General features: G+C 40.5%; 1 protein-coding gene across 1 annotated transcript; it reads left to right on the top strand.

The window, feature by feature from the left end:
• The first annotated feature begins 1,420 nt into the window (after positions 1-1,420).
• On the top strand, positions 1,421-5,892 carry calm2b (calmodulin 2b, (phosphorylase kinase, delta)). The gene is made up of 6 exons (XM_053640183.1): positions 1,421-1,552; positions 3,080-3,110; positions 4,455-4,598; positions 4,755-4,861; positions 4,946-5,081; positions 5,181-5,892. The coding sequence occupies exons 1-6, from the start codon at positions 1,550-1,552 to the stop codon at positions 5,207-5,209; spliced, it is 450 nt and encodes a 149-aa protein (XP_053496158.1). The 5' UTR covers positions 1,421-1,549; the 3' UTR covers positions 5,210-5,892.
• Positions 5,893-19,249: the final 13,357 nt, after the last annotated feature.

The following is a 19,249-nucleotide window of genomic DNA, read 5'->3' as shown; positions in this document are numbered from 1 at the left end:
AACATATACTGTGCCTTTAGCTATGTGTCTAATCAACAAACATTGTAATTATTTTTGAGATTGCCTGTCTTCTTCGAATGCCCTTTATAGTTTTCTAGATCTTATACCAGAGCTCTGAAATACCATGCTGCACTATTACCATTCATGATAGTTTAAAGAATATATGTGGCTAATTAATGGAAATACTACATTGTAGATAACAAAGGAAGAACATAACAGGACAGGGATTAGAGTATTTTAACTTCACAAATTTCTCAGCATGGAATTTTATTCACAAATGGAAACTCACACACACCTCAAAGGAAGCAGGAACACTGTGCTTGTGTTTTGGACACAAACAGAGTGATTCACAAACTCCAAAAGATTTTACAAGCTCTGGAAGGGGAACTATTAACCTGTCCAAGGTAGTCTGTGCAGGTTTTGGCTGAATGCTATGAGTCAAAGCTAAACTCTCATACAGTGAGTCTTATACTAATGCCAAGCAGTGGGGGGAGATGGGGGGCCGGAGTGTGGGGGGGGGGCACTATAAAAACAAAAATGTCCCATAAACCTGAAGCCGCCCCATGTTTATGTCATTACCTGTTCCCGATGCCACCACGAATGAACCACAGTGAAGAAGCCTAGAAAATTAGTCTGAACTATTTTAAGCAGGCCTAATTTGAATTCTCTTAACAGTGTTATATACTCTAGCATTTAAATATGCCATGAGTGATCTAGGACAGTTAAGTGTGGGCAAATCTGACACTATACACACACACACACTATGGGTTTTATTTGTCAGTCATCTATTTGAGTATTTATAACAGGAACCGATGCCGTTTTCATTACAGCCTTACAGTGAATGATTAGTCTGGACTAATCTACCAGGGTAATGTTTCACACTATATGGGCCAGCTTCCAGCTAGAGAACTTGCACTGTAATAATAAAAAAAATGTGTAACTGCTCTGATATGGGGATGTTATTGTAAAAAGTAAGTAAAGGAATTAGAAGATAGACTCATGATTAAAGATAAAACCATTAAAATTCCTTGCATCTAAACACACACAAAAAAACCTATTTCTCCTTATGAGTCAACCTATTCACACTAGTGTCTGGCTGGGTTCAGGTGATTTGAGTCCACCGGTTTGAGTTGACATTTATGACTGGTTAAACGCTGCTGTGTGTGACCAAAGGAGTGACGCATTGCAGGTACAAACGAGCCAATCAGAAACTTCCGCACGACCGCATCACAAGAAGTAATCCTCCGCAACCAGATAGTTCCTCTGTGTTTTAACGAATAGTTCCGTTAATAGAGCAAATATTGAACTTGTTTCACTTCTGATATCTATAGTTATAAATAAGCTTTTAAATTACTCTCGGGTTGAGCTTGTCGTATTTCAGTATTTGTGACAGGCTCTTCGCCAGAATGCAGATAAGCCGGCGGATGGACACACGTACAGGGGAGGCGGTTTATGTACAACCGTCAAGGCGGGTCTGCGCTGTGCCGAGTTTTCTGTTCACCATTTGAGAGGTGTTCTTGCAGGGCAGAACGCGAGCAAATATAGGAAAATGGTGAGTACATTTTAAATTAATTAGCCCCTTTTTTATTATTATTTTTATTTTATTTAGAACATGTATACGGTTCGCATTTCACAAGTACTATAGTCGCTGTAATGAAAAGACGGCATTACTGTAATAATTCGCCATTTAGCTGCCTGCGTTATGTATGTCGCTTACTAGAGGAGTTATGAGCGCTATTAACGTACAATTTAGTCTCCGAGCTACAAATTGTTAATACTTAAAATGTTTACAGGGGCATATCCGCGTTTATTAGTTTGGTTTAGTCACATCGTTTGGATAGTTTAGTAGCTAGCCTGGCAGCTAGGTGAGTTAGCCAGGATACAATACTGTTTAACGAGCATTGCTTTCTGGTTTAATTTTTTTTTTAAAATCTGGCTGGGATTAACTATAGAAATGCTGTTTTAAATTATTCAAATGTTGAAGTTGTTTTAATGCTTGTATAGCTAGTTAACCGCTCTCTAACTGAACATATACGGCGTTACCGACCTTCCCGCCTTCTTCCTGGAGATTAAAAGCGCCAATGATTTCATTGTGAATACTTTCATTTTCTTCTCTTCAGATAAAGTGTTATCAATCTCACTCCCTATCAGCAGATAGTAATAGTAGTTAGTAATACAGTTAACTTTTAATACTTGGGGTAGAATTGGTAAAGTATATCGGTTTTAAGCCACGTGTGTAACTAAATGTATTTAAAACATGTCCAGGACAGGTGCTTTCTGGTCAGTTAGTGTTCATACTCAGACACAGTGACTAGTTTAATGACCTGTGACAACCTACATAAACAAATAGGTTTCATAATTAAATGTGTTAAACTCTTTTAGAAAGAAAAGAGTGAGACAATGGTCTCGGCAATATTTTCCCCACACAAATGTAGACCATTTCATGGTGCACATTATAATCTTTTAAAAGCTGCAGAATCATTAACCCCCCCCCCCCCCCCCCCCCCCCCCCCCCCCCGGTATTTATTTTTCCCTACAAAGGAAGGGTAATAACCTTGTAATTTACACGGGCCACGCCTGAACATTAATTCGTTGTCCTAACTGGTCCACACATGCCATAAAAAGCTTCTCGTATGTCCTTTATTGTGGCGTTGGCATTGTGGCCGTGTTGGCTGTCAATGCTGAATTAGATGTTTAACAGACCTGAACAGCTAAGTGCTTGTTTCAGAGGGAATTGGCACACCCAGCCACCTGTGTAGTAAGCTACAGGGTTTGCGTCTGCACAAGGTTCAGGATGTTATCTTGTCCCATCTGGTTTTGCTTGCGTGTTATAGGGAAGGCCTAGTGCTGCATCAACCTGTAAAGTGATTGTTTCCTCTGTCAACAAGCCTGAATTACAGGAATTTGTACACCCTCATTGCTGTTGTGGAAATGAAGGAGGGGAGATTGTGGGCTTTATTGAAGGGATTCTTAAAAAGTGCAGTCTGCATTGGTGTTAAAAGGGCTTGTCTTTTGTAATGCTGGAATGCTTGACAAAGCATGACAAATTGATTTTTGTCCATTTTTTTTTCATTCGCAGGCTGATCAACTGACAGAAGAGCAGATTGCTGGTAAGGTCATAAACATACTTTTTTGTGCCTAGTTTATTCTTTCTTTGCGCACTTCTCGTTGCATGGTCTCTTGCAGTCCTGCCAACAACTCGTATGCTGTTAGATTATCATCTCTCTTGTTGCCTTTTAAGGTGGGTTTGTAGACAAGCTTGTGTTGGCTAACTGAGTGCATCTGTGAGTTGGCCAGCTGAAGTGAGATCACTTCCTCACAAGGGTCATTAACGAAATGTCTGTAGGCGTTTGGAAATGTGTGGTAATAAATACTTTATTCATTAAATAAGTTTGTAGGACATTTAGATTAAATCTTGTTCTAAGTGACTAGTTGTGGTTTGGATTATGCTTCCTGTGTTTGCATGGTATGCTTTAGTTGACATAAGGGTTTTATTTTTGTGCTGTGTGTGTGTGTGTGTGTGTATATATATATATATATATATATATATATATATATATATATATATATATATATATATATATATATATATATATATATATATAAATAAAAATTAATTGAAACCTGCTTTGGAAATATTCACCAGGGTTGCTGTGGTTTTACAGTTTTCTGAAAGATCCCACCTATATAATGGAGTGCTTGTTTGGATGCAGAGCTCTTGTACTCGCACCCACTTCTCCTGTACTGCTTCTGTGCTTGCCTACATTACATATATGTAATATATATTACTATATTGCAACATTTAACTGAGATGATCCTGGGGTCGCTTTTCCCAGAGGCACGTAAAAAATTCTCCTTTGGTAACCTGTAGGCCTTTGCTGATCTCACCAACCTCATGCAGAAGGCAGTGTCATTAGCTTGGCCTTAGACTTGTTGGCGTGGGCTAGCGTTGCCATGGCTGTAGTTTGTTTGTGCGTCTATCACAGCACCCTCCTGCTCTAGACATTTCAATCAAGGCATTGTTGGTTACTGTGTCTTGGTAACGGTCATGAATACAACTGTCTGAAAAGATTCGAGTTGATCAGATTGCCAGCATGGTGACTTTCAGCCTTTTTGTGTGGAAAAGGCAACTATTTTTATCTGCAGTGATTTAGTTGTAGACCTTTTTCTTAACAGTAAGTTTCAGTTGTGAAGATCAGATCTAGGATTTAACCAATGGTGGTATCTTATACCTACGATAAACAACTGTGGAATAGCAATGATACTACGAACTCAAATTTTGCATTCTGTGTCCTTTTAATTGCTTATTGAGTTTATTTCCACAAAACCCATAATGGAAGACCAACTAAGAGTTTTAGTTTTTATAGAAAATTACAGGAATAATATGAACTGTGATGCCAACCTGAGCACATTAATGCCATATGTATGTTGAATCCATGCTTGTCTCCTGACAGAATTCAAAGAGGCCTTCTCACTATTCGACAAAGATGGAGATGGCACCATTACCACTAAAGAGCTTGGTACAGTGATGCGTTCTCTTGGGCAGAACCCAACAGAAGCTGAACTTCAGGATATGATCAATGAAGTGGATGCAGATGGTGAATATATATTATTTTTATATGTATAAATATTTTGGTTCTGAGTTATGGGAACTTTTAAGTCCATATCTGAACCGCTAACTACAAAAACGCAGTATGATGGTTTGCATATAACTCTGTGTGGTTTAACGTGTTTCTCTGCTGTGATTTGCTCAGGTAATGGAACAATAGACTTTCCAGAGTTCCTGACCATGATGGCGAGGAAGATGAAAGACACAGACAGTGAGGAGGAGATCAGAGAAGCTTTCAGAGTATTTGACAAGGTATCCTATCTGCTCGTTTTGTCAATATAAGTAATGTATGCCCCTTGTTTCTGTCCTATTGCTTAACTGCCTGTATGTGTTCAGGATGGAAATGGATACATCAGTGCTGCTGAGCTGCGTCATGTCATGACCAACTTGGGGGAGAAGTTAACGGACGAGGAGGTCGATGAAATGATCAGAGAAGCAGATATTGATGGTGATGGCCAGGTTAATTATGAAGGTATGGATGCCAGGTCTGGCTTTTGAAACGCATTAAAGTCTGTAAAGTATAACGCTGAAGTAAAAAAACAACAAAACCCTTTTCTCTCTCTCTCCACAGAATTTGTACAGATGATGACAGCGAAGTGAAATCCTTGTACAGAATTTCTTGTATAAAACTTTGCCTTTTCTTTTTAATCTATGTAAAATGTTTCATTTTAATTTTCCCCATCTTCTGCTGTCCAAAGGAACTGCATGTGTAATTTTCTTTTTGTTTTGCCCCTTTCTGCACTTGGTAATTGTTAACATTTTCATCTAGTGGGCTGTCACAGGACCAGGTGATGGGTATAAGGCAGACAGTTTGGTTGGCACGACCTTCTTTTTGTGCTTTTTTTTTTTTTTTTTTTTCTTTTTCTTTTTCTTTGTTTTTCTTTTTTTTCCTCCTTCTAAGTCTGCTTGCCCGTCACCTCATGAGCGGAGTCCAAATGACTCCAATTCCTCTTTCCCTCTTTCCTATTTTTTTGAGGAACTGCTCTGCATGGTCAGCGGACTACGTCTAAAAGTGGAAGAAAATCTTCAACATTGCACTATTGCAACATCAGTGAATTAAATACTAACGGGTTTATCAGCAGGTACTCGTACACTATAGTCTTTTTGTATTTCTGTTCTCTCGTTATTACTATGCTTTATAATTAGTCACTTCTTTGTTAACTGCTTATGGCACAGACATGCCTCAAAGAATCCATTCCAAGTTGTATATTTGTTTTCCAATAAAATTAACAATTAATCCCAAATGCCTTTTGCCCATTTGATAAAAGATGTCTTCTGTTCAACTGAGCTAGGACTGCAGTTTATTTTTAAAAAAGTTAAAGATGTTTAAAGTAACTATGGCCACTCGGTCAATATGATTTGTTTCCAGCAAAATGATATACGACAATTTAGATGGAATCCCCATTTTATTCCAATGCAATTTGCATGGGTCAGGTCAGATCTACACTTTAGGACGAAATAACCTGGAATTGTGGGTGTTTTCTGCTTGTATATACAATCCCACAAAAACTCATGTAGGGTTTTTTTTTTTTTTTTTTTTTTTTTTTTTTTTTAATTTAAAGAACATCAGGTCAGCTAGAGCTACTTCTGGTACTGTTTAAAATTTAAGCTATTTCAGGGAGAGTATCTTTTTAATTCTAAATGTTTCCATCCACTGCATGCTTGCTCTCTCATCACGTGGATGTTTTCCCTCAGCTTAGCTTGATGTCTATCGGAGCACTGCCATTTCCTTAAAAGGGGCTGTTGAAAAGCAGCCACAGTTCACTGTGTTGGATGTACAAAAGGCCGGAGGCTGGAAGGCCGAAAGGCAAACACGTCGCTTGAGTGTCATTGTTAATGTGGATAGGTGGTGCTGGTTGACAAGGCTTTTTGGAATAATCAAGCATAGGTGATGTTGAATTGAAGAGTTGTTCACAAATCAAATAAATATGAATGGTATTATGGGGTCTAATCAGGTGTAAATAATCCACAATATCAAGCAAAATATCCATGCTTCTCACTTCCATAAGTCATGGATCAGGCACTCTGGTATATTTGTTTCAAGTTTCCTAGCAACCGTAAATTCCAGTCCTATAGATGGTCAGTGTTTTTTCTTGCAAGTGCTAAAGGATCATCCGAAAACTGCATGGAGGACATCTTGTATCTATGGGCTCTGGAGGAGGGAAAAAAATGTGTTGCTTATTTTAGAAACCCATTTGAGTATTAATTGTACTGCCTTACCAGCTTGAGGTGACGGTTACCATCAGTGTTTTGGAAGTCATGGCGCTGGGTGACTTTACTGAAAGTCTGGCTATCAATAGCCAGTAGGTAGTTGTCATGCTTTAGTCAAGTTCCAGAAACATAACTGCCCTGCAGTAAAACTCGTTATTGCCCTTGTGAGTCTAGGGCAGCCATAGTTTTCTCTTTACATCCCCATGTGAAGTGAGGGGAGGAAAATAAAAGGCTAGTAGCGGTTCACAAAAATGACGAGCTCTCAGAGGAAATGTCTAATTTTCTCCCTATTAGAGGGGTGTTTGATGGAAGAAATAATAGCTATGCTGTGCTTATGCAAGTGCTGCTTTAAGAGGCTGAGGGATAAAATCAATGTTTAAGGCAGGCTTTCACACTGTTAGGGAAGACACACAAAGGGTTGTACATAAGATGCAAAATGGACCGAATTATATTGAGCAAAGCTGGCTTGTGTCAATCTCTTCAATTTTCCTCATAATGGAAATGCATCCTCATCTCTGACAGAGTTCTGGTCAGATATGCTGGCTGTTGATCTCCAAAAAAATGCTGATTATCTGTATCATGCCTCAAGGACACAACACGTGCCTTTCCCGGAATGTGTCAGTTGCCTTACGCGTGGCCCCCTGCCACACTGACAATAAGATCATCTTTCTCCCTGGCTGTCAACCATCTCTGCACATGGTTTAGTAATCGCTTGGGCCATTATCACATGCTGCTGATGGATGTGTGTGTGTGTGTGTGCACGTCCCTGAGCCCCCAGCTACTCCTGTTGTTGCTATGATAAATGAAGGAGGGTGTCTAATAGGCCTCTGTGCCCTCTTGTGGCTGTTATTTTTCATTACTGTGCTTGATGATGGCTTAAAGTAGCATGCCTGGTTTACAGTTTGGTTGTTGGTACCAAAGATAGCTTCATCTTAAAAGCACAAATACTTCTCCTTTCACCTGAATACAGACCAGTGTTAGGAAACCTAGAAAATGGAAATTGAAGGTGGGTCAGTTGAGGCTCTGCTGTTAGGATTCTGAGCAAATAATTAAAAGGTTGTGGGATTAAATCCACAAACTCTCAAAGATTCATTTGGAAAAGGGGCATCTAAGCAAGGCTCGTAATCCTCAATTGCTTGGACTAAAGCACAGGTGCCCCCCCCCCCCCCCCCCCCCGTCCTGCAAATTTGAGTTTTTCCCTTCTCCCAACACACATTATTCAACCAGTTAACTATTTCAATTATTTAACAGTCCTTGAATTGTATGTGTTAGAGCAGGGAAAATACTGCAATTTGTGGACCAAGGGGTTTTCTGGGACCCGAGTTGGGAACCTGTGGAATAAATTACATAATCCTAGTGGTTGAAGGTTAAGATCCTTGCTTGAAAAACCTACATTCAACAGTCCTGGGATATAAACCCACAACCTTTTGGCTTGCTTGGTTGTAAGACACTTTGGATAAAATGTTTGCCAAATGGATAAATGTCAAATCAGTTGGTTCACCACTGATTAATGGCCTGCTGTTTGCTTGGCATACCTTTTGGACAGGTCACGGTTTCGTCCAAGTAACCATGTGGTAATGGAGCAACCATTTAAAAAAAAAAAAAAAAAATACATTTACAAGATTATGCTTGCCAGCCACTTCCACAGCTGATTACTATACTAAAGGCTTTGCTGGATAGGCTTAACAGCATGTGGCTAAATTAACACCTCCTGCCCGGTACTGCCCCCTCCTACTAAAAGGGTTGGGTGCCACATGTACAAGAAGTCTTATGCTGCTGCAAGTTGCTCACCAGAATTACATATACTATAATACTCTTAATGCTGTAAGAATTTACATGATTTTAACTGAAGTGCAATTTTAGAGGCTTCCCCATCAATCTTTAGTAGGTGTCTGGCTGTGGGTGGCCTGGCGTGGGACGTGGTTGGGTCAGAGAACTGCGTAATCTGCTTTCTTACTGGTGACTCTCGTCTTTCTAGAAAGGCATAGATAGATAGAAGCAATGTGTGCTATTTCTGCCTGCATGTCTCTGGGACATGCTGGTGAGGGGGGGGGGCTGCTGAAAATAGTGGAAAGCAATTAGAATATCACAAAGTTCAGCTCCTGGAGGCAGCACTCATGAGAGTTTTTCGAACATAAGAGCCATCTTCTGAGCTGTCTGTGCAGTCGGTACAGGAAATGGGGAGAGTGTGAAGCAGAATGAAAGAGTGTGTGAAAAGGTGGGGGTTTGTGAAGTGACATGGCAAGAATTTTACCCACAGGGATCTGAAACCAGTGGGAGAGCGTTTTCTATTGCACAAAAGGCTCTTTTCAGGAATGGAAATGTTAGGGGCTGGGATTATAAGTGCCTATGTCTCAGGACTACTGAGTGCAGAGTGAATGTAAACTAACTAAACGAAACCACAAGCATAGAGAAGTGTGAGTAGTTCACATGTGCACTGTGGTTTTTTGTGCACAAGTCACCATTTTTGCATTCCTGTCTGTACATGTTGGAAAGGCAGGGCTTGGCCATATCACTGCCCCCAGTCAGCTTCTAAAACCTGATGGTTAGCTTCAGAAGATGATTTTTTTCCCACTCTAATACATACCTCAGTTTCAGTAGCTATCAGATACTACAAGATACGTGTATAAAATAGCAATGAAAAACTCAGGCATAGTACAGGTCTCATTTCCTGATGCTGTAATGCATGGAAAGGCCTTCCAAATCTACAGATGGGTGATAAAATATTGGCGGGGGGGCAATATAAATTATCTTTGTAAGGTAGCTGGACCACCATGAGCCACCAGAACAGCTTCACTGCACCTGCTATTATACTACATGGACGAATGCCATTCTTCCAGAAAATAGTTAATATTTTCAGTTGATATTTTGATGATGGTACTGGAGAGCACAGTTCAAATATGTCAGTCCAAATTCTTCCATAGATGTCCAATTGGGTTGAGATATTGTGACTGGGAAGGCCATAACATTTTGATTTACATCACTTTCATCCTCCTCAAACCATTCAGTGAGCGCTCTACCTCAGTTGTTCATTCACCCTTCCTGGATGAGGCTTTTAGTGAGGAAATTCAGTTGTAGGCTACTTGGGGTACTTATTCAACTATACTAAAATACTTCTCAGCCCATGGCCACTGATGAGTGGGGCTGTTATGACGTTTTTCCAGTTTTATTTTTTTTATAGCCTCTCTGAAGGGCTGGGACTTTGACACAGTCATTAAAAAAGGTTCGAAGTATCAGGCAATAAAACCTCATTATTACTATAACATACTGTAGGTAATTGCTGTGGAATAAGTATTAAAAAAATGAGCAATTTGTTTTTTTGATGCATTCACACTTGTGTGCTATTTATGGTGACTGAGATCAATCAGTATCATTCACCCGTTTGATATTTTGAGACAGGTCTTCCCCAGAGGAGGCATCTCTGTATGCTGTTGTAATGGCACCAATACGGCCCATAGTACAATCCACACATGACCTTTTCTCTATAGTCTATGGGTTGACTAAATATACAGTAAGATACTATAATGAGCTGACAAGTTTGTTGCACTTTTCAGATGTTCAGGTGCCTTGAATAAAATAAAAAATTATCCATCACTGTCCACAGAGTGAAACGAATTGATCTAATGTTTGGATATATAAGTATATGGAATGGGAAAACATGAAATGTGGTATGCCTTAGCAAAGATAATTCATGCCAAAAATTGGATTATCCATTCTAAAACATTTCCTAAGCTTATACAATGGCCCAGGTACCAGCACAAAAAACCCCTGTATGAGCTATGAAATGTAATGTTTGTGAAAGTCAGTGAATTTGATTTGAAATGTATGACGGAAAGGTTTGATATTGAGTTGTAATGTTTCCTTGGTATGCTGTGCCCATCATAATGTAATCACGCTCGCATTAATCCATTTAGTCATTCTTCAGCTGTTTGGTGGAGTGGCTACTCTGCCTCCTCTCACTAATGGCTGCATCCTCTCTAATAGATCCACTATGGCAGTGAGACATGATGATCAATGATGACTAGCTCAGCCAATTACTTCATAAATATTATTCATGCAGACATAATTCCATTTTGAAGATCTGTTTAGAAGAAGATACATATGATGTTTCTTAGTTTACCCATCCATCCCATCCATTTTCCATATCACTTATCCTACACAGGGTCACGGGAGAGCCTGGAGCCTATTCCAGGGAACACCCTGGACAGGGTCCCAACCCATCACAGGGCCCAATTGCGCATACACTACAGACAATTTGGAAATGCCAATCAGCCTACAATGCATGTAGGACCCCCCAAGGCATGGGGAGAACATGCAAGCTCGGTGAACACAGGGTAGAGGCAGGATTCAAACCCCCAGCCCCGGAGGTGTGAGACAAACATGCTAAAGAACTGTAGTAAGCCACCACGCCCCCCTTTTCAGTTTACCCTTTTATAGCAGTTGTTGACTTAAATGTACTGTTTGATGCTGCATCCCCATGTGCCATACTAACAGATGTACCTATGTATGGGATGATTTCACTATTTAACCAGGTAAACCAACATTCAGTGAATAACTTAGTTTGAGTGACTAATATTTTGAAGACAACTGGATTCAGTAAGGGATAATCCACGGCTAGGTGTGCGTTACATGATTTTAATGCATGGCATGGAGGCAAAGTTGCCTCAGCGGAGTGCATTAAAATCATGTAATGCACACCCAGCTGTGGATTATCCCGGTTATGCCATGGTCACTTGCCAGCATAGACATGTTAAAGCTGTCAATGATGTTTGCAGTGCAAATTTTGACTGAAAGGATAAAAATAACGGTTATTTTGTATACGGGCTTTTAGATCTAGAATTCTGCCCCCTCTAAATCAGACAGAGATAAAGTAGTGTGATAAGATTACATTTATTTGAATGAATTATAATAAATAGTTATAAGACATAGAGAGAGAGACAGAGGTTTGTGTGTGTGTGTGTGTGTGTGTGTGTGTGTGAGTGAGAGAGAGAATAACCTGCGTCTCTGCCTGCTTCTCCACTAACATCGAACTTGTGAGTTTAACTACTGTATGTTACTATGGTTACAGTTGTTTATAGGCAGCACATTAATCTAGAACAGTGACTAAACTGACTGGAATTACCTGTGCATTATATGGTTTGAACACACCTTCCAGCCAATCAGAATCGCGTATTCAATCAGACCATGGTATAAAGGGCATGAAACAACACATAAGGGCTCCAAGCCATCTCTCACTGTGTGAACTCTTTGGGGGTTTATAAATGGTGCATCTCTCATGATAACCGTGGGAATAACCCGAAGCACATTCCAATTTTAGAGATAGATAGGACCGATGGGAATTCTGTAGTGTTCAGTAAGGACCTTGTGTTAGTTTACTGTTTATTTCCACAAATGAAAATTGATATAGTATACAAACAGTGACTACAGTTACTTTTATCATCTGTGTGATGTATTAGAAGAATTATTCAATGAACAGAGGTGGGGTGAAAAACAGAGTACTTCATTACTGCATTTAAGTACAGTTATCAAGTATCTGTATTTGAGAAAGTACTCAGTACTTTTCTAAAGCAAAATATCTACTTTTTACTCACTACAGATCCTCTATAATTGTGTCTAATGCTCACCTTTGCAAGATGGCTTTAAGCAAGGGTAGATTAAAATTCTTAATAAATCTAAACTCTAACAGATGTGACAAGAACAGAGGAGTGTTTATTTGTAAATTCCTACATTTGACATTTACATATTTAAATATATTTCTATTTTTTTTCTAGTTTCTACATATTCTACATATTGTCAAATTCTCCTGTAAATATAAAATATTAAAACTTGTGACCTAATATCTCTCACCTCAAATTTAAACATTATCTGTCATTAGCTACAATTTCAATTTTTTATTTGTAGCCCTCCCTGTTTGCATGGGTTTCCTCCAGGTTCTCGGGTTTCCCCCACTGTCCACAAACATTCAGGTAGGTTGACTGGGTGTGAATGTGCATGTGAATGGTGCCCTGAAGTGGACCGGCATCCCATCCGGGGAGAACGCTCCCAACTTGAGCCCAATGTTGCTGGGATTAGCTCTGGATCCACTGCGGCATTAACCAGGCTAAAGCGACCATTGAAGTTGAATGAATGTATTTGTAACTAGTTTTTATTGAGACAGCTAACTATTAGCTTTAGCTTTAACTTGAGTAAAGAATTTTAAACTGTACCTCAACATTTACCAATGTATACAACGTTTAATAGGTGAGCATTTGCACATTTACTTTTTGACCCACCCCTGAATATGGCTGGTAATGATGAAAGACTGGTTTCCTCCCCCAGTCCAATGACATGAACGTGTGTGTGATTGGCACCCTATCCAGGGTGTCCCCCGCCTTGTGCCCCATGCCCCCTGGGATAGGCTCCAGGTTCCCTGCGACCCTGTAGGATAAGTGGTATAGAAAATGGATGGATGGGCACACAATACAGTTTTTATTTATTTATTTTATTGAAGCAACAAAAAGTTATCCAACACCTGATTCCTTTTTCACCCATGTGAAAAACAAATTGTTCCATTAAACTTAAAATCTGGTTGTGCCACCTTTAGCAGCAATAATTGCAACCAAACGCGTCCGATAACTGGCTATCAGTCTTTCACCCTGTCATGCAAACAGTTCCACTTTTGACTCATCAGTACACTGAACATTCTCCCAAAAGGTTTGAGGATCATCAAGGTGTGTTTTGCCAAAATTCAGACGAGCCTTAATGTTCTTCTGGGTTAGTAGTGGTTTTTACCTCGCCACTCTTCCATGGATGCCATTTTCCCCCAATGTCTTTCTGATAGTGGAGTCAGGAACAGTGACCTTTGTTGATGCATGAGAGGCCTGTAGGTCCTTCGATGTAGTCCTTGGTTCTTTTGTGACTTCCTGGATGAGTAGTTGCTGTGCTCTTGGAGGAATTTTGGAAGGTCAGCCACTTCTGGGTAGGTTCACTACTGTGCTGAGTTTCTTTTTCCATTTGGAGATAATGGCTCTCACTGTGGTCCTCTGGAAACCCAGAGCCTTTGAAATAGCTTTGTAACCTTTCCCAAACTGATGTATTTCAATCACCTTCTTCCTCATCATTTCAATTTTGGCATAGTGTGTTACTGGGTAAGACCTTTTAACCAACTTCATGCTGTTGAAAAAGTTCTATTTAAGTGTTGATTTGATTGAACAGGGTTTGCAGTAATCAGGCCTGGTTTCATCTATTCCAGCTGAACCCCATTATGAATGTAGTTTCATAGATTTGGGGAATTTGTAACTAACTAAGGGGGTAAATACATTTTCACATAGGCCCAGCTGGTATTGGATAACTTTTTTGCTTCAATAAATAACATTATTATTTAAAAACTGTATTTTGTGTTTACTCAGGTTGCCTTTGTTTTATCTTAGATTTTGATTTATTTCTGAAATAATTTAGTATGAGATATACACAAAAACAGAAGAAAATCAGGGCAAATACTTTTTCACAGCACTGTAATTTGGCATTAAGTGTTCGTTTATCTTTATCTGGATCTGCACTGAGTGGATCTCCATGCTGATAGTTCCTCAACTGCTTGGACAGCGCAAAGTGGACTGCACTTGAGCACTTGGCTCTGCATCATAATTGAATAGAAGGTTACAGTATCTCACAAAAGTGAGTACACCCCTCACATTTTTGTAAATATTTGATTATATCTTTTAATGTGACAACACTGAAGAAATGACACTTTGCTACAATGTAAAGTAGTGAGTGTACAGCTTGTGTAACAGTGTAAATTTGCTGTCCCCTCAAAATAACTCAACACACAGCCATTAATGTGTAAACCACTGGCAACAAAAGTGAGTACACCCGTAAGTGAAAATGTCCAAATTGGGCCCAAAGTGTCAATATTTTGTGTGGCCACCATTATTTTCCAGCACTGCCTTAACCCTCTTGGGCATGGAGTTCACCAGAGCTTCACAGGTTGCCACTGGAGTCCTCTTCCACTCCTCCATGACGACATCACGGAGTTGGTGGATGTTAGAGACCTTGTGCTCCTCCACCTTCCATTTGAGAATGCCCCACAGATGCTCAATAGGGTTTAGACCATCACCTTCACCCTCAGCTTCTTTAGCAAGGCAGTGGTCGTCTTGGAGGTGTGTTTGGGGTTGTTATCATGCATCGCCGAAGGGAGGGGATCATGCTCTGCTTCATTATGTCACAGTACATGTTGGCATTCATGGTTCCCTCAATGAACTGTAGCTCCCCAGTGCCGGCAGCACTCATGCAGCCCCAGACCATGACACTCCCACCACCATGCTTGACTGTAGGCAAGACACACTTGTCTTTGTACTCCTCACCTGGTTGCCGCCACACACGCTTGACACCATCTGAACCAAATAAGTTTATCTTGGTCTCATAATCCATGTCCTTAGTCTACTTGTCTTCAGCAAACTGTATGCCAGCTTTCTTGTGCATCATCTTTAGAAGAGGCTTCCTTCTGGGACGACAGCCATGCAGACCAATTTGATGCAGTGTGCGGCGGTATGGTCTGAGCACTGACAGGCTGACCCCCCACCCCTTCAACCTCTGCAGCAATGCTGGCAGCACTCATACGGCTATTCATTGAGGGATCCATGAATCCCAACATGTACTGTGACATACTGAAGCAGAGCATGATCAGTATGCAGTATTCCAGCATGATAACGACCCCAAACACACCTCCAAGATGACCACTGCCTTGCTAAAGAAGCTGAGGGTGAAGGTGATGGACTGGCCAAGCATGTCTCCAGACCTAAACCCTGTTGAGCATCTGTGGGGCATCCTCAAACGGAAGGTGGAGGAGCACAAGGTCTCTAACATCCACCAGCTTTGTGATGTCGTCATGGAGGAGTGGAAGAGGACTCCAGTGGCAACCTGTGAAGCTCTGGTGAACTCCATGCCCAAGAGGGTTAAGGCAGTGCTGGAAAATAATGGTGGCCACACACAATATTGACACTTTGGGCCCAATTTGGACATTTTCACTTACGGGTGTACTCACTTTTGTTGCCAGTGGTTTACACATTAATGGCTGTGTGTTGAGTTATTTTGAGGGGACAGCAAATTTACACTGTTATACAAGCCGTACACTCACTACTTTACATTGTAGCAAAGTGTCATTTCTTCAGTGTTGTCACATTAAAAGATATAATCAAATATTTACAAAAATGTGAGGGGTGTACTCACTTTTGTGAGATACTGTATGTTGTAGAAAACAATGTGCTTCTTTGCGCAATATGCAGGAGTCATGAAAGCATTGAGGAAGAGCTCGGCGACCTCTTCAGTATCTGTGTCCAGGTCTTGGATAATCCACTGATCCGTCCGAATGACTCAGACTTTGTGATACGTGTCTATACTCTGATATAGGCTCATGTCTATGATTAAAGTATCCATATTGTCATTAAGTTAAACTCCATCACTGAGACCAGCGCATTACCCATGCACACACCCTATTGAGAATTAAATCCCCTGAAATCTCTCTGACCTTAATTCAACCTTTTCTAAAACTCCCCAAGATATGTATTCAAATAAACAATGACTTAGCAAACAAGCGAAAAATCCAATTATTGTAAATGACTTGGGAGTTTATTTGACCTTCACATGGATATTCAAACTGGAAATCAGGCTGAAAGAAAAATCAACAGACAAATGAGTAGGATAATAGTGTGTGTGTCCCCCGATAACCCCCCCAGAGACACACACTTTTCAGCATCTTTAGAAAGAGTTGTGAGATGAAGAAATGAAGGGAAAGGAGACCAAAATGTCCTCTCTTAGATTCCTCTTGAGAACAGAATCTGTAGTTGAGTCAAATATTCTGATGAATTCAGATTAGTGATGTAGATCCTATAAATGAGGACTCCAGAAATTAAGTCCATGGTGATGAAATTTAGGGCATGTCCATGTTCTTTGTGTTGCACCCACATATTTTTAGACAATATTTCATAAAGCAACATTATCTCATTGAAGTACAGATGTGCAGACATTTGCCGAGCTGTCAAAGAAGGGTCACGTGAATTATCCATGGCTCTGCACACCACCTGTGCGTTTTTTCCAGTGGCTCTCCAGATGAGATGGCTGTGACAGGGCCTTAGTAATAGAGCCAGGCCTGGGAGCCTGGGTGTCCAGTTCCGCTGCCAACACTGGCTCCCCTGGACAGATAGTGCCGCTCTATTGAATGACTCCTGAAACTTTGATGAGACGGAATAGGCCACCACTCTGCAGACAAAAAGACTACTATTGGACACCAGCATGGTGCTGGGTCAGCCATGGGACGTGAATAAAGCCTGTTGTGTTAATCTGATGCCGTGCTTATATTTCCACAATTCGAGTGGTCAAGGGTGAACTCATTGGTTTCGCCAACTCAATTAGGCTTATAAACAGTGTCAATGCCAGAGTTTAGCTGAAAATGGAGGAGTCTGAGTGCTTAGTGGAGGTGTAAACAAAAGCCACCATGGCCATAACCATGGATAACTGCAGCAAGTATCAGAATATCATTGGAAAAGAGACAGTTTGATTTTACTGGAAATAAAGCAGGATGGCTAAACTGATGAAACTGCATGAGCAAAGCTACATCACATCATGGAACATACAGATTTTGGCCAAGATGCTCCATGCAGCATCATTACAACGTGCATTCAGCCAAAGCCCTCTTTGATTTACGTGCGTCGAACATGAGTACAGCTAAAAGGTCTCATCAACCAACAAACATCACTGCGAAAGACCGTGCAAAAGAATTTCGCCAATTCAAATAGTTTTCCCCAAAAATGCACCAAAAACTCCACAAGTTGAACCACAAATTTTGAAAAAAGCCACAGCAAAATCAAGCATTTTTGGCCGCAACAATCACAAAAAAACTCTACGAAATGCTGTATGGACTGATCCTTATTCACAATCATTTACCTGTGAGAGTCATATTCCCCAGAATGTAGTATTAAAAATGCAAGGACCACTAACCTTCTAAGGATCCATCGGATTATCGTTGGTTACTTGCAAAGAAACAGACGTAGAAATAGAATTCCGTTAAAAAATAAATAAATACAGACAACCAGGCCAAAGAACCTGCTGTTCCCAGCATGTCTATGAGTAGCTCTCTGAAACTATGAGATTTAGTTTATAAGGATTCCACACAACATGTATTTGTATTAGCATATTTACTCTGAGACCTGTGACCTTAGAACAGGATGCTAGCTAGCAAGTAAAGCTACTATGATCTTGTAGCTATGTTAACCTCTTATGAATACACTGAGAGAAAGAGAGACACGTAATGCTACAGATACGGTGTCCTCTTTATGTCGAGGTCATACGTCATGACCTTTACCACGATTTATGTAGTATGTGAGGGGCCTTCCTCTAAATCACATTTTAGGTCAGTCAGAGCTAGTATTAAATATCAAATATGATTCTGGATGTTGGTTTTGGTTTTGATTTGGCAACAAGTTGGGTTGTTTGTGTTTCTCAGTAATTTGGTGAAAGATCACTAGTTATTAGTGTGAGCTCTATCATTTTCCAAACGAATAAGAAACGTCAAAAACTGCCTGTTCATAATTCATTGGACGGTGTAGTGAAATCCCAGCTTTTCCAAATGCATCTCTGTTTTATTTTTCATATTTTATTAAAATACACAATACTATTTTTTTTTAACATAAATAAAGTGCTATTTTCCTGTTTGCAGTATTTTGTGGGATTATTTAATTTTTTTTGTCTTTTGGAAGGTAGCACGTTCGCCTCACACCTCCAGGGTCGGGGGTTCGATTCCCACCGGGGCCCTGTGTGTGCGGAGTTTGCATGTTCTGTGGGGGTTTCCTCCGGGTACTCCGGTTTCCTCCCCCAGTCCAAAGACATGCATGGTAGGCTGATTGGCATGTCCAAAGTGTCCGTGATGTATGAATGGGTGTGTGAGTGTGTATGTGATTGTGCCCTGCGATGGACTGGCACCCTGTCCAGGGTGTACCCCGCCTTGTGCCTGATGCTCCCTGGGATAGGCTCCAGGTTCCCCGTGACCCTGAAGGAAGGATAAGCGGTATAGAAGACGGATGGATGGATGGATAGAAGGTGGGAAATATTTTGCAGTTATTTTTCTATGTAGTAAGAAAATCTATTCTTTTTGCCCTTTTCTTACAAATCCAGGAAAGGCACTGTAATACTTGTTAACCAGGACGATGACTTAAATCATCAGAATCTTAGCTAATAATTACTGTCACACATTCCCTTCCCCTTTCTGGTCCATTAAATATGATATTTTCTAACATGTGTGGCCCTGACGAACTTGACTTCTGGCCGCTCTTTAAATCCATGTCATTATGTAAACTTTGGACTAAAAGAGGTCATGTGACCTCTCTCACCACCCTCACGACTGCAGCCATGTTCCAGCCTTTTCTCCTCTTTCATCCTCTCCACAGATATTTGCACATT

The sequence above is a fragment of the Ictalurus furcatus genome, chromosome 13 (genome assembly GCF_023375685.1).
Source record: "Ictalurus furcatus strain D&B chromosome 13, Billie_1.0, whole genome shotgun sequence".
Classification (NCBI taxonomy): Eukaryota; Metazoa; Chordata; class Actinopteri; order Siluriformes; family Ictaluridae; genus Ictalurus; species Ictalurus furcatus.
The sequence above is the reverse complement of the archived record's forward strand: the minus strand, read 5'-3'. Positions and strand labels throughout refer to the sequence as shown.

Excerpts from the sequence above, each read along its gene's own strand:
- calm2b (XM_053640183.1), top strand. Across the intron at positions 3,111-4,454 it reads GACAGAAGAGCAGATTGCTG|AATTCAAAGAGGCCTTCTCA; the intron begins GTAAGGTCATAA and ends GTCTCCTGACAG. Across the intron at positions 4,862-4,945 it reads CTTTCAGAGTATTTGACAAG|GATGGAAATGGATACATCAG; the intron begins GTATCCTATCTG and ends GTATGTGTTCAG.